Here is a 25,023-nt window from a genome sequence, read left to right on the forward strand (position 1 = left end):
CCCAAACAACATAAATGTGTTATACATTTTAATAATCATTAAATTTAAAAAGTAAAAATTCTATTAGAAATGTCTGGGGCTTATTTTTTCTAAAATTAGTTTGCATATTTTTGGGGGAACAAATATTATTTATTTCTAGAATGGGTCATGATTCAGCATAAATTCTCTTCCCATTTTTCATCTTATAGATGTGTTGAGAAAGCTTACTCGCATAAATGAGTAGATGAGAATGGAGTTTTGTTATAGCAATGTCATTAATTTCTTCAAATTCCTTCTGAGTTATATGTCCTGATCATATAGTGATCTGTTATCAAAAATTATTTTTGATGGTCTATCAGCTGATGAGTAGATTAGAACTTCCAATTTTATTGAAATAAAAAAATTGGGAACCTCCTTATATGCAAAAGAGTACATTACCCCCGCATTAGAATCAGTCATTTTTGTCAACACCAGCACCAATATTTCATTAACACCAGAAAGGTTTGCCTCCTAGCAATGTACTATGTGGTGATATTTGGGATGAAAGAGAAGGAAGATTTTCTTTTACAAAATAGGAGTAGGTAGTTAAGAAAGACAACAAGGTATTTTTACATGCAGAACATTCTCAGATAAATTTTTGTTAAATCTACACATGAAGGTTGAGAAATTTAAGTTTATTTCCTAAACAATTATCCACACTCCGTGCCCCTCTGAGAGTTGTTGTGCCCCCTGTCAGTGTGTGTGTATGTATGTGTGTGTGTGTGTGTGTGTGTGTGTATGTGTCTGCATCTGGATATTCTGGGCTATACTGGTTTCACCCATGTGAGTCCTTGGATCCACGTACAAGAAAGAAGAAAGTAGGAGGAGGGTCAGTGGTGGAAAGAGAGAGAGATTGAGAAAGATTGGTGGGGTTTGGGGGGAGTGCAGAGATGGAAAAATCTATGCCCAGTCTGTCATATACTAATAGAACAATGCATTTCAAATAAGTGCAAGTCACACTGTCTAAATAACCAGTGAGAAAAATGGTTGACTGGCTCCATAATGCTGGAATTATAAATAAATCTGCAGTAAGCTTCACTTTTCCCTTGATCTCATGAGATTTCCAACCATTTATTTCAGAGGGGCTGCTAGCAATCTTGTGATACTTTTCCAATTCAGAGACACAAAAGAATGGCAGACATCATGGTTCTGTTTCAGATCCAAGAGATGTGGATGAAAAAAAAAAATGTGATTTAAAAAAAATACCTGCCCCAAGGGCTTGCCTAACTCCAAAGCGCTTCAAGCTGTGGTAAAGAAATCAGAAGGGATGGAAAGACTTATTTCAAGAAGTAAGCCACTTAAAAAAAAAAAAAAAAGAAGAAGAAGTAAGCCACTTACAATGAGTGGGCCCCGGTTGTTTTCCCGATACTTGTTCTGGAAGAAAATGTAAACGACGGTGGCGGCCAGGGAGTAGAGGAAGGCGAAGACAGCGACCGTGACGAAGAACTCAGCAGAAGATGAGGAGTCACCAGTCAGTGCCAGCTTCTGCCGCTCCTTCCCCTCGCACGTGGGCACCTCAAAGGTCACCTGCTGCAACCTGAAGTGTCAGAGTGAAGGAGACTTTACAATGCAGATGAGACCAAGTGGAGTGGGGTGGGGGTGTGTGTGGACATGTTTTAAAGCAAAGCAGGGGTAATCAGGGAGTTGGAAGGCATGCTTTCATGACAAGTTCATTAAAGAAATTACAGATTTATGCTGGAAATGTGGAAGTAAACATTGCAGGGAAGCATAATTCCACTGGGTTTCCCAATATCTAGTCACCCTAACAGAGGTGAGGGTGGGGAGGGAGAGAGAACCTGAAATGATGATAAATTACGATATCTGACATCCTCCAGCTCAAACTACCCAGTACTTTCTCATTGTGCTTGGACTCAAACTCCAACTTATTAATGTGACCCACCAGATCTTACATCAGGTCCTTACATGGCTCATTTCTGGCTTACAGTCATTTCATTGACTGTTCTCTTTTCCTGAATCACCCTGTCCGCTGATATTTTCCATGGCTGGCTCCTTGTTGGTATTCAAACGTCATCTCCTGGGAAAGCCTTTTCCTGACTACTAATCCAAAATAGCTCCTTTCTTGTGGACATTTGCTATCCCATTGCCCTGGTTAGCATCATTCATTCATAGCACTCATCACTAGCCACATTATCTTGATGAAGTATTTAATTACTTTTTTTTCCTTCACTGCTCTTTCCATGATAATGGCATCTTGATTTTCTTGTTCTATGTGTATCCTGAATGCCTGACACTTGTTAGACACTCAGTATATAGGAGTTGGATAAATGAACGAACATTCTTGTTTCTGTAAGATGACAGATCAATACTAATTTGATTGAACTTTAGAACTTCTATTTTAGAGAGTAAGTTCTATCAGGAAAGCATTCAGGCTCAATATATTACCTAATAGAGGAAAAATAAGATTTGGGGGATAATACTTTCTGCTCAATAAATGACACCTAAGGGAATGTGTTATATCTAGTATTGTAGCTCATGCTGTGAACTAGGTGGTAAATTATAATTTAATATAGGAGCTAAAATTCTGCTTCATAAGAAATGACTAAATTATTCCTTGAGTATTAGGAAGGCACTCAGAATAGCCCTAGCAGTGATATCAGCAAAGTACCACTTGGAAAATTATCTATGAAGGTAACAATAATAATAAAGCCATTGATGAACCTGGTAGTTTCTCAATTAATATTTAGAAAGTATTTATCATACAAAGCAAAACTTGATCCCTTTAAAACAGATATGTTGTACACATTCTCTTATACTTTAGATAATATAATGACAAAATAGTAATAACAATAGCAACTATCATTCGAGTGTTTCTTGTTTTTTTTAAGAAATTTATTTATTTGAGAGAGAGAGAGAGAGAGAGAGAGAGAAAGCAGAAGGAGGAGCAGAGGGAGAGACTCTTCAAGCAGATTCCCAACGGAGCATGGAGCCCAGCATGGGGCTCAATCCCATGACCCATGAGATCATGACCTGAGCCCAAACCAAGAGTCAGATGTTCAATCAACTGAACCACTCAGGTATTCCAACATGGGAGCATTTCTTATATGCCAGATACTGTGTTTTATACTCTTTATTTAATTGAATGCCCATGTCATAGGCACTTTATTGCCCCCACCCCCTTTACAGAATAAGAAATGGGCTTAGAAAGATTCAGTAATTTGTCCTAAGTCACGTGGCTAGTAAATTGGGCAGAGATTTAAATCTGTGTTTGACTCCAGAGCTTGTGTTTTTAATTTCTACATTAACCTGTTTCTGTTAAATGATGAGACTATTAGGTAGTATGAATGCTTTTTAAAGTGAAGGTCATGGGCCACTAGCATTGCAATCACTAGAGGCCTTGTTAAAAACACATTTCAGGGTCTAGTCCTGGACCACCTGAACCAGAATCTCCAGGGACATAGCTTCCTTGACAACCAGTGTGGGAAAGTCTGATCCCTCTGATTCCTTATTTCTCAGAAACCCAGTCTTTTTAATTTATTGCTTGCCTTAAGAGAGACCTGTTTACACAGTCTACTTGATCTTGCTTGTGTATACTGAGAGTCCTCCTGTTTCTTATCAACCAGAAAGGTGTATGCTTCAGTACAATTTAGGAAAATAGAAGTATTTGTCATGGTTATATTGTAGAGTCCCTTTCCTCCCCTTGCCAAAGATAGTAAAATCAATAATTTGGTCTGTGGGAATGCTGAAAAATGAAATAGCTTTAAAAGGTAATCATGGCAATTTTCTCAAATAGGTGATTTTCAGAAAATATACACATTTTTTCCCATTGTTTTATAATATGTCATTATTCCACAAATTTTTAGGAATCAGCCAGTAGTTCACACAATGGCTAGATGCTGGGATAGAGTAAGGAACATAGGATGGGCCCTACTCATGTTGAACTTCAAGTTTAGAGGGAAAAGATCGTTTTTCTGAGGGGAGCCCGAGGCTAGCGTGGGGTGAGGCAGTCAAGGTGATTCCCTATGAAGTGACTTTTAAGCTACAGCTTGAAAAATGGGTAAAAATCATCTAGATTGAAAGTTAAGAATGAAAACACAATGAAATATGACTATATATCCACTAGGCTATAATAAAAAAGAGCATAAGATTGGATTAACAAGTGTTGGTGAGATTGGGTAAGAATAATAAAATAAAATTGGAATTTAAGTTCTAATTAGACAGATTGGGACTTCCGTATATTGCTAGTAGAAATGTAAAATGGTGCAGCCACTCTGGAAAAACAGTCTGGCAGTTTTTCAAATGGTTAAACATAGAGTTAGCATATGATCCAGCAATTCTACTTCTAGATACATACCCAAGAGAAATGGTAACATTTGTCCGCACAAAACCTTGTACAAGAATGTTCATAACAGCAGTATTCATAATAGCCAAAAAGTGAAAACAACTCAAATGTCTATCAACTGATAAATGGATAAATAAAATGTGGTGCATCCAAACAATGGAATATTATCTATTAGTGACAGGAATGCAGTGCTGATGCATACTACAACATGAATGAACCTTGAGAATGTTCTACTAAGTGGAAGAAGCCAGTCACAAAGGAACGCACATTGTATGATTCCATTTGTATGAAATGTTCAGAAAAGGCCAATCTATGGAGACAAAGAGTAGGCTGCCACTTGCCTAGGGGTGGTGGTGGTGGTTGTGGTGGGGATAGGAGAATTGGGAATAATGGCTAGCTAAGTGATGCAGGATTTCTTTTTTGAGCAATGAAAATGTTCTAGAATTAACTATGGTGGTGGATGCACAACTCTGAATATTCTGAAAACCAACAGTGTGTACATTTTAAACAAATGAATTGTATAGTATGTGGATTATATCTCAATAAAGCTGTTAAAAAATAGGTAAGAAGGAGCATGTACCAAGATCTTGCATAGGCCAGGAGCACAGCACATAGGAAGAGATGAAATATGTCCTGAAAAGTTGGAACATGGAAGGAAAAGAGAATGAGTGGTTTCAGGTGAGATGAAGAAGTCACCAGGGGACCTCACCATGAGGTATGGTGGGCCAGGTTATTAATTGGAGTCTTTATCTTGAGATGAAGATTGCAAAGATTTTTTTATAATGAACATATAAAACAAAAATAGCAGGCAGGGCCATGTCACCTGCTGCACACTTGCTTTCCACATGCCAGGAACAGTGGTGTTTCCAACACCAGTTCCTTCAGCTGACATGCACAGACTGGGTCGGCAATCTTTGTGTGTGGTGGGGGCAGCAGGGAGCAGAACAATAAAAGAATTGGGTGTTTTCTTTCCCTACGCATTCAGCTTAATATCAACATTTTCCCTACTGCTAACTGATTATGATTATTTACAGTAATTTTAATTGTGGTTATCTGTACAAGGCACACATGCACAAAACTCAACTAAGAAGTCTGCTGTGCTTATTAATGCCAGTGATTTATAGCTTGGTATTTAGTCCACCAGTTACACTGGGGTGAAATCAAGAGAAAGAAGGGAAATTGAAGTGAGTTCTAAGCTAATGCCTATTCTGTGGAAGGGAGTAGGGATCATTTATAAAGAAAGAGCATGTCAGCTCAAAATAGTCTGAAGCATAATAATTCATTTGACTGAACATTTTTAACACTATATGATGATATATATTACTAAACGCATATATTTTAACAGAGGAGTTCTTTTAAGCATCAGCTACATATAATGCATAAATATGTATGGTTTGTTGTGGAGGGAGAGATTTTTATAGTCAGCATGCGTTTAGCAACTGTAATAATTTTGGGAGCAGATATCATTCATTTAGAACCTAAACAAGGAAAAAAAAAACCCTGCTCTGTACAGATAGAGCATGTCGGTTGACAGAATCTGGATGCCAGTGGGGCCACCTCTGATCTTCTGAGGAACTTGTCAGGGAGCAATTGCTGAGCCTGCAAAAGGGACCAAATCCAATTCTGTTGATTTCAAATGTATAATTCCCTTCTGGGTTGGCCTGACTCAATCAAGAGGTAATTGAATTTCATTGGATTTTACTGCACTGTGTCCACCAAAGAAAAGCCTCCATGTTAGGGTAGTTTTTTTAAAAACATTTTTACCAACAAATAAACACAGTCTTAATAATTTCACTGCTGCCTCAATGACACTAAAAGGGACTGCTAGGCACTCATAGTTTTTAATTCTGTTTGTGGGGACTGGAAAAATATTAAGCAAGTTGGCATTGCTTTATTAATAAAAATGTTTATGATAACAAGCACTGACATTTTTCAGCCTGTAGGGATTATGCTAGCTTCTCTACTGACATATTTCTCACCTAATGCTCTTAACACTTTTCTTAGGTAGGCACTATTGCTAGGACCATTATACATATGGGAAGACTGAGGCTTAGAATGTGCAGTAAGCTTGTCTGAGGTCATGTGGCTCATGGAGGGCAGGGATGAGTCTTGAATGCAAGATTAGGTGGAACCCACACTAGTAACCACTATATGTTTCTGCTCCTCAAGTTACAACATCCTTAGATTTCCAGCTGAATGTCTATAAAAATGACCAAGCCATCTAATCTAATGGTATGCAGATGACTTATACTGAATAGGATTCTAAATCAACATTCCTTGTGCTTCCACCTTGAAGTGTGTGAATACTGCACTGTACATGTGACCCAGCAATGACAGAGCTGAATCCCTGCAGACCAGTCAATAGGAAGTCATTAAAAGCTTCCCATTTTCCAAATTTTGACCTGGGTTATTTTAACATTTGCCTCAGAAGCAAGCAGAGGGCAAATGAACCTGAATGCATCATGTACTGAAACTGTGATATCGTAGTGCCCCTGGTTCTTTATACAAAGTGAGATATTCAGTACAGAAAGGCACAGATTCATGTTTAGGCACTGTACCATTATGGACATCTGGTAATAAGACTTTTGAAATTATTGACAATATCTTTCACCTGCTGTGGAAGAAAATAGGACTAAAGCTCCTAACAGAGCATCTGAGGGTGGCTCAGGGAGAGACAATAATGACATGTCCCAGTGGTGGTGATCCCACAGGAGCAAACATAGAAAGCATTAAGGATGTTGGGGAGCAAACTGCTGTCACTGAATTTCTCACAGCTAGAATTAAAGCAGCCAAGGGAAGATTAGAGGGCAACTGGCAAATTGTGGTGCTAAGCACGTTTCTCTTTACTTGATCATTTTCTGCAGCCCCCGTTTCAATCCTTTTATCAGTTGATAGAGACTTTAATCCTCTTGCTCCATTTTTTCTCTCTTCCTAATATGAAATATTGGCATTTGCCTGGTTGTAGATTGACTTATCTTTTGCTAGCCATATGTGTCTGCATGATATATGCATTTGTGTGGACAGGTATACACTCACACACCTCTTCTTGTTTAGCCTTTATGATTCACAGCATAAATCACTACAAAATCCTGGGAGTTTAGCAACATCTTCACAAACTAGATCTCATTTTTTTCTCCCCAGAAACCTTCTCCATTCTATAGATGAGGAAGTTGGAGCTCAGTCATCTTGAAAGAATCATCAAAGATTACCCAGTTGGCATAGAGAAGAGGCAAACTTGGAAAACAGCTTTAAGGTGTTTTTATTTTTAAACCTATGATGCAAATTCCATCTCTAAGGTTTCCAAACTACTGAATTATCCATGATCCTCAAGTCCTTCAATCATTCAGGAGGGCTATGTTGGAGCCCATGGGCCAGTCATTGGAGAAGCTAAGCAATGAGTTGTGAGGAATGGGAATGGAGATTGTCTAGGAAGTTGAAAAGGACAAGGCCCTCTCTCTGCCATGTCCCTGGTTTTCCTACAGTCCTTGAAGCAGGGCATATGGCAATGCTATATAGGATACTGGTGACAATTCTATACTGGATGGCAATCACTAATGACAATGGCATAGACCAGGCACCATACCCAATGTTTTCACATTTTATCTCACTTGAACCTTCAAACTTGATGAAGTGCATACTATTTCTCTTACTTTAGTGGCAAAGAAAGTGGGAAGAGAGCTTAAGTGACTTGTGGGAGTAAGGGCCTCAAAACAGAGCTTAAATGCCTTCAAAACTTACTCTAAAGCTCTCATATGAAAAAAAATGCAGTGCTATTAATTTTTTAAATCAATCACACATATACTGACTTCTTACATGATTGCTGGCTTTTCTGTTGGCCATTCTGTGGCTGGCTCCCTCTCTTGCCACTTTCAGTTGTGTTTCCACAGAAGAGTGGTCATAGGATGAATGTATGGGGTCTGGGACCTTTTTTTCCCACTGTTCCCTGGGCTCATGGGTGACTTCAAACTGGTTCTAAAGACTCACATATTGATTAGAACAAGGTTTTCCTTTATGCCACCAGCTCATCATGAGGCATATTTCTATGTTATGGTCCACTTCTGGGGAGATGACATCACAAGGGTGCAGGTACAGGATCTATTTGGGGTGGAAAGGGCAGAAGATGGGGACAAGGCAGGGACCGAGAACAGTCTTGGGAAATATGCTGGTTGCAGTGAGAACTGAGAGAAGACCATAGTACTTGGACTTAGGTAGCTAACGTTGGAAACAAGTTTGAAGACTTCAGCTTGCAAAGGAAAAAGGAGAGAGTTTGTTCGAGATACAGGACTCACTGACCAGAAGTATTAGTATATGCAGGATGACTCTGATGACTAAAAGGGTCATTACTAGACTCTATCCAACATCAAAGCAAGCAGAAATATAAAACGATCCAGTTCACAAACATCCTAAGAGTGTCTCAGGTATTCTAATGATGCTGTTTGTTCCCAGGAAGGTCAGTGGACCTGCACTCCTGTCTGCTAGACCTAAGAGCTGATCTCCAGCTTCCTTACCTTCAGGTAAATGGCATTTTTAGGCAGCCAGCATCATTTTCCAGACATCTTTGTCCTAGCCTTAGTCAAATCAAAAGCAGCTTCATCTCTTGTAACAACAGCATATATTCACTAAAAATGTTTTCTTAAAAGACAAAAAGAAAGGGAAAGACAAAATGCTGTACTTCTGCTCTTACACACAATTAAGTCATTTTTCCTTGATGTGATTATGTATTAAATGTGTTAAAGTTTATTGTCTTCATAGGAGGAACTTTCCATTACTTTCTGTGCTCTCCATTCTATCATTAGAGAAGATAATTTTTTGAATAAATACTGAGCAGGGGGAACTGAGCAAGACACTGGAAAATGCAATCAAGGTTACTGAAAACAATACTCTTTTCTACACGATTTGTTGTGCTTGCACACAAAAGGACATGGCTGGAAAGAGACTGCCCCCTTACCCAGCATGTGCCTTTCATCTCCATAGGCCATAAAGAAACATATCCAATGTATTGGAAGTATATTATGCTAAGAAGGATCTTTTCAAATTTCATCCCTGTCCCCTACAAGTTTGTGTTTACACAAATATTTCAAAATAAAAAGATAGACTACGAGGTGATTAAAAAGAAATGCACTGAGGCCCGGGGATGTCTTAGAGTGGAACCCAGAGAAGGAAAACTCTATAAAACACATTATAATGGCTTGCAAAGAGGCACTGCTATTTTCATGAAGCCATGATTTATTAATTTTAGATTCTTCAAATAGAATTTGAATCATAGAGAACTCAGACTGCCTCTACATTGTCAAATTAAAATAGATAATGAGGTCATTATCTGTATTTGCAGAGAAAAGCCTTTTTTCCTATCTTGTTTGTCTTCCTTGAACTGTGGTGCTGGACTCAAGTGAATTATGAAACAAAAAAATCATCCCAGAATTTTCTTTTTTAAACTTGAATGTCTAGATAATGGATTATCTGTCCATTTTATTAGAATGATATAGAAAAGTTACATGAATAAAAAATGTAAAGTATTTAACTTGTTAATAAATAAAAAATATTTATTAATAAACATGCAGGTAGCATTGGAGAGGGCAGCAGAAATCTGTCTGGTCTCACATTTTGTTTAAATTTAGGTCAAATTGATTTGATTCATTATTTATTTATTTTTTTCATTTATTTATGATAGTCACACAGAGAGAGAGAGAGAGGCAGAGACATAGGCAGAGGGAGAAGCAGGCTCCATGCACCGGGAGCCCGACGTGGGATTCAATCCCGGGTCTCCAGGATCGCGCCCTGGGCCAAAGGCAGGCGCCAAACCGCTGCGCCACCCAGGGATCCCTGACTCATTAGTTTAGTCAAAATATGCTATTTTAAAAATGTAGCCAATATAGAAATGTTTATAAGAAAATAGAAGTTTGTTCATAATTCCATCCTCAGTATTAACAACTTACAAAAATGAAAAATCAAACAGGGTTTTCAACTTGCTGTTTATTACTTTATAGTATAACTAAAACACACCTTTTTTAAAAAAGGAAGATATACTTTATTCCTTTTAATAGTCTATAATATATGCACAGCATAGAAAAATTACAGTGCCAGAATGCTCCACATAGTTACATTGTACAGTTTTTTACAGTATTTTTTTAAATGGTCCCCCACTGGTGGACATTTTGACTATTTCCAATCTAACTGTTAAAACAATGCCTTGAATATGTATTTTTGGATATTTGTATGATAACTTTCTTTGGATATATTTCTACAATTTATCCTTTCTGGGTAAAGGAGTGTATTGATCAGGGTTCTCTGGAGAAACAAAACTAATAAGATATATATTTTAATGAATACAAGGATTTATTTTAAAGGATTGGCTCATATGATTGTGGGTGCCAGCAAGTCTGAAATGCATAGGGCAAGCTGGTAGGCACAGGATTCAGGCAAGACTTGATGCTACAGTCTTGAGTCCAAAGCCAAGAAAACCAGAGTTTCTGCATTGCAGTCTGGAGATAAAATTCCTTCTTTTACAGGAGATCTCAGCCTTCGCTGATCAGACCTTCAACTAATTGGATGGGATCACTCATATCCTGGAGAATACTGATTTAATTAAAGTCAACAGATTGTAAATGTCAATCACATCTAAAAAAAGACCCTTATAGCACATCTAGACAAGTGTTTGGTCAAAAAACCTGCCACTATAGTCTAGCCAAATAAATACATAAAATTAATCATCATAACAATCAATAAATTGTGGTATATGCATACAGTAGAATAGTACTTAGCAACAAAAAGGAATGGGATGCTGATACATAAAACATAGGTAAATCTCAAGACAATTACGCTGAGTAAAAAAGAAATTAAAAAGTCAAGCTAAAAAAATAAAAAATAAAAATAAAAAGTCAAGCTAGATTAAAAAAAGAATAATTACTACAGTAATTATGAATTAAAGTCTATCATATAAAGTCTAAAAATTCAACTATTCCTTGGTGAAATTAAGCACATCAATGGTTGCCTTGAGATGGGATGAGAAGCAGGAAGGAGAATCATCAAGGGGAAGAGAAAATTTGTGGGCCATGGATACATTTCATATTTTGATCGTGGTGATGGTTACACAGGTATATATATATTTTTCAAAGCTTATCAAATTGTGCACTTTAGATATGTACAGTCAATTATATCTCAATAAATAAATATTTGTTTATACTTTAAAAAAATTAACCATCACAAGGGGTATGCAGTATTTCTAAAGACTTTGATAAGTATTGCCAAAAGACCCTGCTGAAAGGTTGTAGGAATTTGCAATCCCATGAAGAGTGTACTAGGGCTGTCCCTCTTGCATACTGTTTTTCTCTTTTAAAAAAGCTTTTATTATAGAAACCTACACAAAGTAGAGATTATCATATCATCACTTCCCATGTTTCTATTCCCCATGATCAACTGTCGCCAACTCATGGCCAATCTGTTTTCACGTTAACTACCACCTGGTGCCTCCTACCACCACCCCTCACCTGCCAATAGATTATTTGGAAATGAATTCCAGACATCATATAATTTCATCTATAAATATTCAGTATGTATTTTTAAAAGATTAGAATTCTTAAAATACATAGCCACAACACAGTTAAATTCACACCTTAAAAATAGTTAATTTTTTATATCATTAATTATCTGCCAATGTTCAAATTATCCCATATGATTTTAAGTTGGTTTATTTAATCATGACCCGGAGAAGTTAGTACATTGCATTTGGTTGACATGTCCCTCCAGTATCTTAACCTACAGACTCTTCCTCCTTCTTTATTTCCCTTTGCAATATGTGCAATATGAATATGCAGAAGGAATCAGGCCCTGTAGAGCCCCCTCACTTCTGTTAAATATCAGATTCAAGGATAAGGCTGATGCTCCTAAATGCTTTGCACCTGTTCCAGGGTTCCAGGTGGGAGATGAGGCGATAGAGAGGTATGTGAATAAAAGCAGCGATTTCCCAGCATTTTGGAGTTTGGGGATCAGTATAACTTCCAGGAGAAATTTGGTACCAGAGGGAACTATCAATTTTTTATTTAGGTAATTGAAGACATTCAAAATAAAAATTAAAATTAAGAACAGAAATTATCACTGTTACCAAAGTTTCATACAGTAAAAGATATATGAATACCCTGAAAGCAGAAGGGGAAACTTTCAGGACGAGAGCCAGTCATTTCAAATGGAATAGTTCCCAGAGTCTAGAGCCTGTAGAACAGAATCTGGGAACGAAAAAAGTGAGAGGACTTAGACTTGTGGGCCTATCTATGCACCAATTTTCAGGTGACCTTAAGTAGGACTGTTCTCTGGGTCTCAGTGTTCTCAAATTTAAAATGAGTGGCTGATTGAAGGGTTAAGAGGTCTACAGATGAATTTCAGGGGTTCACAATAAATCTCAGATAGCTTCATAATCATTTGAAAAATCATCTATCTGGGTCAGGTTTCATAATTGTATCATATTCTTAATAGGTGTCCTAACTCCAAAAAGGTTAAGATTTACTAAACTTGAGGATTTTGGTGACTGAGTGCTACAAGTGGAAATAACATCTGAGTTCTAAAGATTTCATTCAGGCTATTTCATGGACGTACATTTTGCCTGACATAGATTAAATTATTGATGGTCCTTTACCCTACCCATTATTTACCTCATCTAATCTTATATCTCGGGGCAACGTGCAGAAAAATATTAGAATATTAGTCTATTCGATGAGATTTAGTTTTCAATGCACCTACAGCCCTAGCATACCTCCTATTTGTCTCCATTTGAGGCCCACTGGAGCATCACTTTTTCACTTATTTTTTCCCCTAATTGGAAGGCAAGATAAAGTAGCTCCACCAACCACCAACTATGTGATCTTGGACAAATTTTGTGCCCATTTTGAGCCTCAGCTTTCTCATCACCTATATCTCAGGGATTTTGTAAGGCTCAACTAAGATAATGCAATACATTGCATTTACTGTAGTCTGCATATATTTAAGCAACTACAGTCACTATTCTTAGGTGTGCAAAGAATTTCTGAAGTTCAAAATTCAAGGTGTAAATCTAATTATTAAAGTTGATTTTAAAAATTCAAAATGCTTTCAAATTAGATTTCAAAGACCCGGAAACATGGCATGTTTTTTTACTATTTTGCTTTGTCAAAAAGTTACTCTACCAAGCCGTTATTTAGTCATCTGTCATTGCTTGCTGTCATGTCATTCTGTACATAATAACTGGCGTCACTGAATCTTCAGGATAGGGAACCTAGTAGAACCATTGCTGGGTGGGAAATTCAATATATTTACCAGATTATAATGAAATAAATAGTAATTGCTTATACAGAAGAAAATGCAATCTCCTTTAAAACACCAAAAAGCTATTGCCCTGTCAAGTGGCTATGGAAGTGTACACCTCCAATTCTTCAGTTATTAATACATACCATATGTACCATAATACCATAAATACACAAATCCTTTTTGGCAAAAAAATGTCTAAGACACAAGTCAATACTGTTCATTTTAGTTAATTAGAAACAGTTTGTTCCATATATTTATCAACTCAAGTTGGAAAAAGTGCCCTTTATTATCAGTAAGTATAATGTCACCCTTGTTTCTGGTACTTTGCCAGCAACCAGGGGATTAATCATACTATTTTCAGGTTGCAATTAGAACATGACAGGTAGGATTTCATTTTTTGCAGTGCAACCAGAAATCTTTTTAAAATATAAATCAGAGCATGTCAATCCCCTGCATTAAATTCTCCTCCAATGCTTCCCCTTGCACTTGAAGCTATAACCAAACTCCTGACTGGGGCCCACAAGGACTGACATTACCAGATCTTGTCCACCTATTTGCTATCACCATACCATCTTGGTTCTTTTTCTTCCTACAGCATTTCCCCTACCCAAGTCTTGGGGCCTTTGAACTAATCTCAAATAGCCCACTGTCAGCTTCATCTCTTCATTCAGGTCTCAGCTCAGATGAAACCACCTCTGAGAGGCCTCCCATTACCACCTAATCTAAAGAGGGTGTTCCATCTATTATTCTCTATCACATTATTCCCTTTAACTGCTCTTATTTATCACTCTTATCATCTAAATGATTGAAGTTATCCTGCTTATTTGTGTCTCTCCCATTAGAGTATAACTAGCAGGAAGGCAAGGATCCTATTAATTTTGTCTACCTCTCTTTAACTTCCAGGTCGTATCTGGTGCGGGGTTAATATTCAACATGTATTTGCTACATAAAAATGAAAAGGAGGGAGGGAAGAAAAAGGATAGAAAAAGAAAGGATAGATTTCATTAACTGAGAACAGATATTTATCTAGAAGCTGACCCTGCTCCTACCTCAAAGAATTGTAGAAAGAGATGCCTCAGCTATTCTACCAGAGGGAACCAGGCACTTGATCAAAGTCACACAGTGAATGAAAGAGTCACAACTCAAGCTTTCTGCTCCTGGATCAGTGGACCTTCTACTATTCTGCAATTCCCATGAGGAAGAGTCTCTCCAGTGGCCCAGAAGATCATGTCTGGAGGTTGGATCTAGAAGTAAAAAATAGAAGCAAACTCACATGCTTCTGGGGCCTGTTGGAGAAGCTCAACAGATTCCTCCCCTCCAGACCTTCTCAGGTCTTTCTCATAGGGCTCGTTATCTAAGGCACACCTGTGCAGCTGTGTGCTGGCTTTGCCTCATTGTCAGGACCGGGCTTCAGCACCATGCTTCCAGCAGATACCTCATTCATTCATTCATCTACTACAAGCACTGTGCTAGGGATTATGCATATCAGAGTAAACAATAGGAGATGGTTTCTGCTCTCAGGGTATTTGTTCTTAGAAAAAGCAGACAACTGAACAATCTGTTTCTTTAAGTAGCAATGAGGGTTAAGACCAGGTACAGGGGCCCTAAGCTAGTCTAGGGGACAGAGAAGGCTTACTGGCAGAGGGACATTTAAATGAGGATGGAGAGGGCATGGTGGCTAAAGAGCTGGAGCTCCAGGCCTGGAGGTGAGAAAGTGTCATTTGAGAAACTGTTTTGAGTCATTAATGATAATAGCCAACAATAACTAGTAGGTATTGATCCCTGTCTCTGTGCTAATCTTATATGCTTTACATGCTGTCTTTCCTTTACTCTTTATCAGAGCTGGGAGAGGTATAATCATTATTATTCCTACCCTACTGATGAGGAGACAGAGGCTGAACATATAGGAAGTCAATCTACCACAATTGGTCTGTCCAGAGGGATTCTCATTGCACAGTAGCATATTCTTCCTTTTGCTTCCCCAACAAATGCTTTTTATGCATCACTGGCAAAGTAGATGCTTCTTCAGCCTTTCTCAGGGGCTCATCTATGTCAGTTCCATATATGTCTGCAGAAGAAAGGAGCTGTGCAAATTTTTCAGAATGGTTGATCAGGAAAAACTAGATTATTAAAAATTAATTGGCTGAAAATCAATTGGTCAAATAATTAACCTGAAACTGTCATGAGATTTTACCCAAGCTGTTTTGCTACCATGTTTTAAGTTGATGCTCCTCAATTTGAAGGCTGGTAAGAATGAAGATGTGTGTGTGTGTGGTGGTGGTGGAGGGGGGTATGTGGTAGAGAGCTTGGCCCAGGGCAACTAATACAGTGAAAATATTTTCCAAGAGGAAAATCTATCTTTCAGCAAACTGATTATTTGGAAAATTGGCTCTAAGGAAATGATTTTCCTGCATATTTGGTTTTGGTTGGGAATTAACCTTGGACCACCCCCACACTGGTTTTGGAACAGAATTCTTTCGGAATGACTTGGTAACTTTGAAGCCAATGCCATCATCTTCCCCTTGCCTGCAGTGGTGAAGCTAGCATTGAGAATGAGACTTAAGCCAAGCTGTCTGGGAAAAGGAAAGGAAAGTGGCTTCCTTCCCTCATCTGTTGGGAGTCTAGATACATGTTTCTGGTCTCAGATAATCCTCCATTTTGTCAGCTTAACCTCTTCCTGCTTATCCAAGCTAGTCTCCTGAACTTCTGTCTCTGAGAAATCACCCTGGTTCAGACCAATCTTAAATGAAAGGCAGTTCTATGCAAGGTCTAGCAAGGATTTGATTGAAAAGACACCAATATTTCATAGAAGAGTAAAAAAGGTCTTAAACAGAAAAATGGCACTTAATCACTGGGAAAATCCCAAAAGAAATAGAAAACAAAAACTCTTCTATGATTACATTTCCTTATGATTCATGGAATATTTGAAGGGAAGAGAACAGAAGCTCAATCTAGCTAAAAATCAAGGTGTAAACTATGTGAACATAGACTACAAATAAGTCTTGCAAGTAATTTTTATTTAACTTCTTAGAAATAATGTTTCTAAAAATTTTAGATCAGAATTCCTCAAACTGTGGTTCAGAGACCTGTGAGGACTCTGAAGCCCTTGCAGGGAGGCAACCAGAGCAATACTATTTTCAAACCAAAACACTAATATGCTATTTGTCCTTTTACACTCATTCTTTCACAAGCGTGCAGTAGAGTTTTCTAGAAGCAGCAGGTTGTGGGGTGTAGTCTTTGTTCTGATGACTAATGGAATGTCTACTTGCATATTCTAATATTTTACAAATCTCTCAGTTTTTACTTCTAATATAGTAAATAGCCATAGATATAATCCACACAAATAAGAAACTCTTTGTAGTAGTCAATCATTCTTAAGAATGTAGAGGGGTCTTGGGACTTAACATTTGAGAATAACTACTCTAGGTAATGACTTTTCACCCTCCCTAAATTATTTCATTTTCCTTAAGCCCATTTTTAGTAATTCAAGTAATATGGTCATGCATGGCCTAATTCACCATTTTACACAGGCAGTGCTTTCATTTGACAGATGTTTATTGAGTAGCTGTTGCATGCAAGTATCACACTAAACAATAGTTTTCTTATTATCATCAAAGAGTGTGATTCAGCTCCCTGTCCATAGCAAAACCTGAATAAAGGCTCATGTCTGAATTGCAGATGGCGCTACCTAGATATTGTCTAGCCCGCTAACTGTCCATGCATAATCCAGAAAGAAGAAGCCTATATCAGATTGTGAATGTTCCCTGGTCTTTGACATTTCACTTCTCAGGGCCCCTCAGGCTAGAGGCAAGACAAGAGTTGTCAGACTTAAATGTTCTATTGCAATGGTTATCCATTATAAACACTACCTATCTACTATAAACACCTCTCTATCTTTTATCTCATCCCCCAAAGGGAGTCACATACTGTGGTCTACATGTGGGAAGTTCCCCTATGGGAAAGCAAATGTTGTCTGGGTATCCCCATGTAGTGGACATCTGATATTTTTACTTACTTGGCAGCTGTTTTTCCTTTTCTAAACAGTTCCTTGATTTTCAGGTTTGAGCATCAGATCTATACATTATAAGTTGTCATGTTTTATCTCTTGAGCTTAAAAATTAGACAGGCATATTGGACCTTACTCCAGGACAAAGAGGCCAAAACAGAAGAAAATATGTGGAGAAAGAGACAAAGAGATTCTAGTTCCTTATTGTGTTCCTAGCACCTAGCACAGTGTCTGCACATTACATGTGCTCGAAAGCATTTATTGATTCAATTGACTTTAATCTAGCTGCTTTACAAGTGACGAGAGCACTCAGAACAGAGGCCCATTTCATCCTTTATCTTGGACAAGCTTCGGCTGCAAAATATGCCCACTGGCATATCAAAGTTTGATAAAATCCATTTTTTCTTCTCTCTTCTATTTACCCTCCCTCTTTGCTGTTACCTCATACCATTTCTCTAGTTTTTATATTTTCATTCCAAGTACCCTCTCGAGAAGGTAGTTATTTTATATCAGGACACTGGATATGCTGCTTGATTCAAAAACATGCTTTTCTGAAAGTATTTTTAACTTTGCATTTCTATGTTTAGCTTCTCTGGGCTCCTAAATCTTGTGAAAGAAATTTCACATTTGGCCAACCTATGCCAACATTCATAGTCTGGATCTGGAGCCAAGGAACATGAACCAAAGTAGATTAGGAGAATGAGTGAGAAGAGAAAGGGTTTTATAAAAGGGGGTTATAATTAGCAGGATTTAGTACTCAATAGGTTTGGCTCTTTCAATCAAAGAAAAATTAACCTATTCAAAACTCTATTTGTAATCTACACAACTATTTCAGAATCCCACTTATGTAAAGATTCAGTGGATCTGATGACCTGTAAATGATGCAGTCAGTAGAAAGGACTCATGCATCCTAGTGTCCTACAGATTGACTAGGAAAATAGCTTGTAATCCTGTATCTTTGGTTGGTCATTTTATAAGAAACCATGTTAAGAAGAGCTCACTTAACCAATCTCCTTTCCTTTCTCCATGTACAATTAAGGGGGTTTCTTCTGAGAAATTTGAGATAAGATTTATCTCTTATTTACTATCAAGTTGACTCCAAGAGTTAAAAAAAATACTGGCAGGACACTGTCCATTCCTCAAATCTGCTTGCCTATTTGGGTTTCCCTAAATGGCTGGGCAAGATGACAGCCTCACACTCTTACCTTATCAGCTTAGTATCCCTGATCATTAGAGGCCAACTCTCAGCTTCAGTAGAAAAATCCAAATTAGGTCACAAGGCCAAATATCTAAACCAAATACTGAGGCCAAGGGAATGGGTGCTGTAAATGGTCAGGCTGTCCTCAGGTGCTCAGGGTGTGTGTGATGTGTGTGTATGTCTGTGTATATGTGTGCACACATGCATGTGTGTGAGTATGTGCATGCGTATGTGTGAGTGTGTGTGTAAGAGTGTAGGATATAAGAGGAGGTGGCACTCCACACAAACATCACTGAATGGATTCTTCACTGAGAAAAAGGATTCCAGTACTAGAAAACGGAAACAATACAAATATACTGTATAGGTCTGTTCCCTAGAACATCATGCCTGTTTTTTCTTTTTCTAATCTTTATATCTCCCATGCCAAGTATGATACAGAGGCTCAACACATATTTGTTGAGTGAACAAACATAGAGCTACATGCAGTAATATATATGCCTATCATTATAATAAGGACCACGTATGTGTATACTCTAATGTTGATATTTTGTTGAATTCATGTCCATTATGTTATAGCCTCCTTCCACCTTCCTCTTTCTCCATCTTATCATGCACAGGTTCATTTCTTTTTTGCACTTTTCTACTTAATTAGTCTTAAAGTATTACTCAGGTGCATTTCTTTCATGGAGGCTTCCCCAAGGATTACATGCCTCAGTATTTCCCTCATCTTTGAGTTATCAGTGCCTTGGTTTTCTATGTCTTGCCCTTCATGAATAGAGTGTTTTTAGAACAGAGCTCTTTAATCAGACGCTCACATTCAAATCTCCACCATTTACATGCTTTGTCACCTTGGCAAACTTAATTTCCTTGTCTGTAGAGGATGACAGTAATAGTATCTCCCTCACAGGGTTGTTGCAAATACTAAATAATAACCATAAAAGGCTTAGAATTGTGCCTGGTACAGAGTAAGTGCTCAGTGAATATTGACTATGGTTATATCTGATGGAATAAACAGTTGTGCTCCTGTAGCAGACATGGGTGATGTCCTGCACCATGTTTCCTTGGCCCACCTGACTTTAGATAGCTGTTGCAGATGTTGATAAACCTCCCACCTAACCTCTTCTCTCAGTCTGAGGGCCTTCTTTGGCCAAAGAAGGCTTCTCTGCTGCAAGCAGGCACAGTTGGAGATATGTGGGAATTAAACCCTTGGATGCAGCCTTCAATCACTGAGGGATGAAAGTCAGTGGGTAAATGCTATTGCTTCCCTGCCCTCTGGTCTTAGGATTCTTGGGTGTATTCAGCACAGTTTCTCAGAGGATCTCCAGCAGGACTGAGCCTCAGTTCCCCACTGTGACTGGCTAGTGTTTGTCCTCCCTTTCTTCTCCCTCCTTTCCTTCTTTCCATTCCTTCCCTCCTCCCTCCCTCCCTCCCTCCCTCCCTCCCTTCTTTCCTTCCTTCCTTCCTTCCTTCCTTCCTTCCTTCCTTCCTTCCTTCCTTCCTTCCTTCCTTCCTTCCTTCCTTCCTCTCTCTTTCTGATATTTCTCTCTGCTATCTCACTTTGCCTGTTTCTTCCCTTGGGCCTCCTGGGATCACCTCACACATAAGTTTCCTGTACCAAGTCTTTGTCTTAAGGTCTGTCTTGGGAGAGTCTAAATTAACATAAGTCCCAACAGTCTCAATTATGAAAGTTATTTCTCAGGATATATTTATTTAGGACAGGTCACACCCATTTTTTTGTAGCTCTGGATCATTTGGCATGTTTTGTAACCTGACATCCAAACTGCTTAGTGAATAAATGATATATTTTGAGAAAAAGTTTAGTATTTAAATTCAAGAGAAGGAAGCTCTATCATATTTCTCATCACAGCTGATGAGATTAATTTGCTATTTACATTGCTATTAGGTTCAAATTTGGGATACACATGAAAGCTTGAACTTCTTTTGGGAAATTAAGCCTCGAAATTGTAACTTGTGAAAATGAGGCATAAAGTGGGTTTATTTATAAAAGTGACTTCACACTTCACTTGGTGGATTTTACTTTTTTGAGGAATCACCCATCTATTGAATGATTACTACTAACACACAGAGATGCCAAAATATAAACTACAAGCTACAGGATTGTGTATTTTTTTTTCAATAATACAAAAATTTCACACTTTGTTATTGAAAAAACAGATGTTCTGGTGCAGAAGTGGATAAGAGAGAAAAGGCCTTTGCTTTCTTTCAATTAAACAAATGGATAGAACAAAATCAGGAATCTGGCCAGATGAGGTTTACTCTTTCCAAATACATATAGTTAGACTCATGTTTGTTTTATGATTTACAAGTAAACTGCCATTTCCAAAAATGATTTGACAACTGCAGAATATATAAACAAGATAATATTTTAAAAAGTGAACAATAGAAAGATATACTAATAATGTGTAAGATTAAGATTGAAGACTGTATCAGTTAACTATTGCTAATACCACATAATAAACCACCTCCAAACTCAGTGACTTAAAACCATCACTACCTACTGTTACAATGAGTCTACACATGGCTGCAGCAGCTCTGCTTCATGCATGATCATTCTGGGCCTCAGGGTGAAGGGGAGCACATACTGTTGGGGTGAGGAAATGAACTGTGACCAATAAGTTTGTCTATAGCAGGGAATATTAGTTATCATACTGCTCTTTAATGTCCATTATCACCCTGGCCTCTTTTAATTCAAGATATTCTCATCTTTACACTAATGCTTCTTTCTGCTTAGAATTACTACCCCCTTATGTTTTCCCTTATATCTCACTTTCTATAACGTAAACTCGATATGAGATTTTTTTTTTTCGATATGAGATTTTTTTTGGTCTTTTTTTTTTTTTTCACTGATGGTGGTTTCCTATCTCTTGGATGCCATCGACTGCTTAAGTATTTGGATTTGTGCATCAAGTCTTACAGATTAAAACTCATTATAAGTTCTTAATCCTTTTGTCCATAAAATCTTTTTTTAAAGATTTTATTATTTATTCATGAGAGACACACAGAGACAGGCAGAGACACAGGCAGAGGGAGAAGCAAGCTCCCTGTGGGGAGCCCAATGTGGGACTCGATCCCAGGATCCCAGGGTCATGTCCTGAGCCGAAGGCAGATGCTCAACCACTGAGTCACTCAGGTGTCCCGATAATCTTATTCAGGTGTTTCAAACCATAGTAAGCTTAAGTAGTTGAGCAGGGAGATATTGTTTTGGAAGGACAGTAATCTGGATAAAAGTTATTCACCAGAAGCTCTGTTTCCCTTCACAAGAGACCCTGATTCAACTCTTAAAATATCTTGGGTTTACTGACAACCAAGGCTACATGCTCCAGTGAAATGTCTTAGGATCCTGCAATATAACTTGTTAATTGTGCAAGAGTATTCCATGTGGCAAGAATTACTTGTTTCTTTTAGGAAGCTCAGCTTATCCTAAGGGTTGAGTTAGCATCTCATATCTAGATGGCAAATATTTATTCATTATAGAACTGATTTCCACTGTTAGTTTAAATTCAACACACAAAAGTGTTTAAGATTTAAATCTAAGACATTGTCTACAATAAGAAAATGTCCTGACATCTCCTAGTTGAAATCTCCTTTCAACTAGGAGATATTCTTTAGTTTTCTGTCTTTAAGCATTCCTTCATTCATTCAATAAACATTTCTAAGCACACACCATGTGTGAGATACCATGTGTCATACCTCAAAACACAAGGATAAATGTTTCAAGGAAACTTACACATTAGTGGGTAGAGAGCACATAAACAGATAATTACCATTGAGTATGATATCTGCTAGAATGAAGCTATGTATAGAGTTCTGGTGACTCTTCAGATAAATGCAGCACAAGGTGGAACAAGGGATTCGGGGAGATTTCATAGTAGATATGAAATGTGAGCCAATTCATGAAATACAAATAAGACATTTGCATGGCAGGAAAAAAGTTAGAGTGGGAATAGGAGAGAGGGTAAAAGTTTGAATATGAAGGGTAGTGTGATGGATAGTTACAAAAATGTATGAAAATAGCAAGTTTGGGGAACTATAAGTCATTCCACAAACTTATCATTTCAGAGAGATAATACCTGACCATAGTTTTCAGGGTTAAGCAACAACTTTGAAATATAATTAACTATAATATACTATCATAAAGTTCATCCTTTTAAAGGGTATAGTTCAGTGGTTTTTAATATATTTATAGTGATTAGTATATTCACAAAGCAACCTATAACACTATCTAATTTCAGAATATTTTTATCACCCCAAAAAGAAGCCTTATACACATTAGCAGTCACATTCCATTCCTCCTATCCCTTAACGTCTGGAAATTACTAATTTGCTTTGTTTCTATGAATTTGTGTAATATAGATATTTATGGTATCATACAAAACATGGTATTTTGTGACTGTCCTGTTTCACTTAGTATGTTTTCAAGGTTCATCCAAGTTGTTGAACATGTCACTCCTTTTATATTGCTGAATAATATTCCATTCTATGGATATACCACTTTATTTATCCATTCATTCATCAGTTGGTGGACATTTGGGTTGTTTCCAGTTTTGAGTTATAATGAATAATGCTGCTAGGAACATTTGTATATAGGTTTTTGTGTGTATGTATGTTTTCATTTCTCTTAGGTATACACCTAGGAGTGTAATTGCTGGATCATATGGTTTAACATTAACGTAATCATATGTTTAACATTTGGAGAAACTGCAAAACTGTCTTCCATAGTGGATGAATGACTAATAATTCCACTAGCAATGTAGGAAAGATGGAATTTTTCCACATCCTTGTGAATATTTGTTATTTTCGTTGTCTTTTTTATTTCAGCCATCCTGATGGAGTTGAAGTGATAGCTCATTGTAGTTTTGATTTACATTTCCCGAATGACTAGTGAAGTTGAGCATATTTCAATGTACTTTTTGGCTATCTGCATGTCTTCTTTGGATAAATGTTTATTTAAGTCCTTTAATCATTTTAAAACTGAGATGTCTTCTTGTTGTTGTTAGAGTTCTTTATACAGAGAGAATTTTGTAGAGAGAGAGAGTTCTTTATATATGCTGGATACAGTCCTTTTTTGAATACATAGTTTAGAAGATTTTTTTCCCCATCCTGTGGGTTGTCTTTTCACTATTATTTATTTTCAAACTTCAAATAAATGTTTTTATTTTTTCAAAATAATAATATTTAAGAGACATACATTTATGCCAAAGATGATAACAGTACTTAGAAAACAATTACGGGACTTTAAGTTTGAACTTCTTTCCTGAAAAAGTTGTGATTCACAGTAAAAAAAAAAAAAAATCACTCAATTCTTTATAAGATTATGATACTTTTGACTCAAAAACATGTTGTTCAGTCTGATCGTCTATATAATTCATTAAATATAATAAGAGGTATCAGTTACTATGCTTTGTCAGATAGTATACATATCTAAGCTATTCAAATTTTATTTTTCCACTTTGTTGATAGTATCCCTTAAAACACAGGGTTTTAAAATTTTTTTGATAAAATTTAATTTATTTTTTTATTGCTTATACTGTCAATGTCATATCTAAGAAACCACTGCTAAGTAAAGTACATAAAGATTGATTCTTGTGGTTTCTTCTAGGAGTTTTGTAGTTTTAGATTTTAAATGGTCTATGATCTATTTTGAGTTAATATTTATATACAATATGCGGGAGCGGTCCAACTTCATTCTTTTGCATGCAGGTATTCAGTTGTCCCTGCATCATTTGTTGATAAGATTATTTTTTTCTCCACTACTATGACTGGCACCCTTGTTGAAAACCAATTGATCATATATGTCAAGGTTTATTTCTGTACTCTCAATTCTATTCCATTGCTCTACATGTTTACCTGTATGCCAATATCAACTACATTTTCTTCTGATTTTTTAAAATAGAGAAATACATTCCACCGCTGCATTTAATAAGCTATTCAAGAGGATAAAAGACCCAAGGGTCAAAAGATTTAATCAGTTATTTTTCTCTCTGAATTTACCAACTGATAATCATTTTCAGAGTCAGTAGAAGGAGTAACAGATCATCATATTCTATTTAAAAAGCTCTTTTATGCTGATGGATCTTTTTCCTTACCCACAAAAATTTCCTGGAAGTCATATTTTTAGAATCACATTATAAATTCCTGCCTTTAGTATACATTTATTGAGCACCTACCCTTTGTAAGGATAGGTAATCTAAATTCTTCAGAAAT

The 25,023-nt window shown here is 37.2% G+C and overlaps 1 protein-coding gene and 1 long non-coding RNA gene across 3 annotated transcripts in view; one reads left to right on the plus strand and one right to left on the minus strand.

The window, feature by feature from the left end:
* The window catches only part of LOC102156863, a 128,063-nt gene extending 117,099 nt beyond the window's left edge, over positions 1-10,964 (plus strand). The window contains exons 11-13 of the long non-coding RNA XR_005374826.1: positions 7,460-7,571; positions 8,765-8,832; positions 10,828-10,964. This is a non-coding gene — a long non-coding RNA (uncharacterized LOC102156863). The remainder of the gene's footprint in view (positions 1-7,459; positions 7,572-8,764; positions 8,833-10,827) is intronic.
* The window catches only part of SYNPR (synaptoporin), a 290,161-nt gene that overhangs the window by 43,322 nt on the left and 221,816 nt on the right, over positions 1-25,023 (minus strand). For both annotated transcript variants that reach the window (XM_038565948.1, XM_038565949.1), the window contains one exon: positions 1,357-1,555. In XM_038565948.1, the coding sequence (XP_038421876.1) occupies positions 1,357-1,555 (199 nt within the window). The remainder of the gene's footprint in view (positions 1-1,356; positions 1,556-25,023) is intronic.

The sequence above is a fragment of the Canis lupus genome, chromosome 20 (assembly GCF_011100685.1).
Source record: "Canis lupus familiaris isolate Mischka breed German Shepherd chromosome 20, alternate assembly UU_Cfam_GSD_1.0, whole genome shotgun sequence".
NCBI lineage: Eukaryota > Metazoa > Chordata > Mammalia > Carnivora > Canidae > Canis > Canis lupus.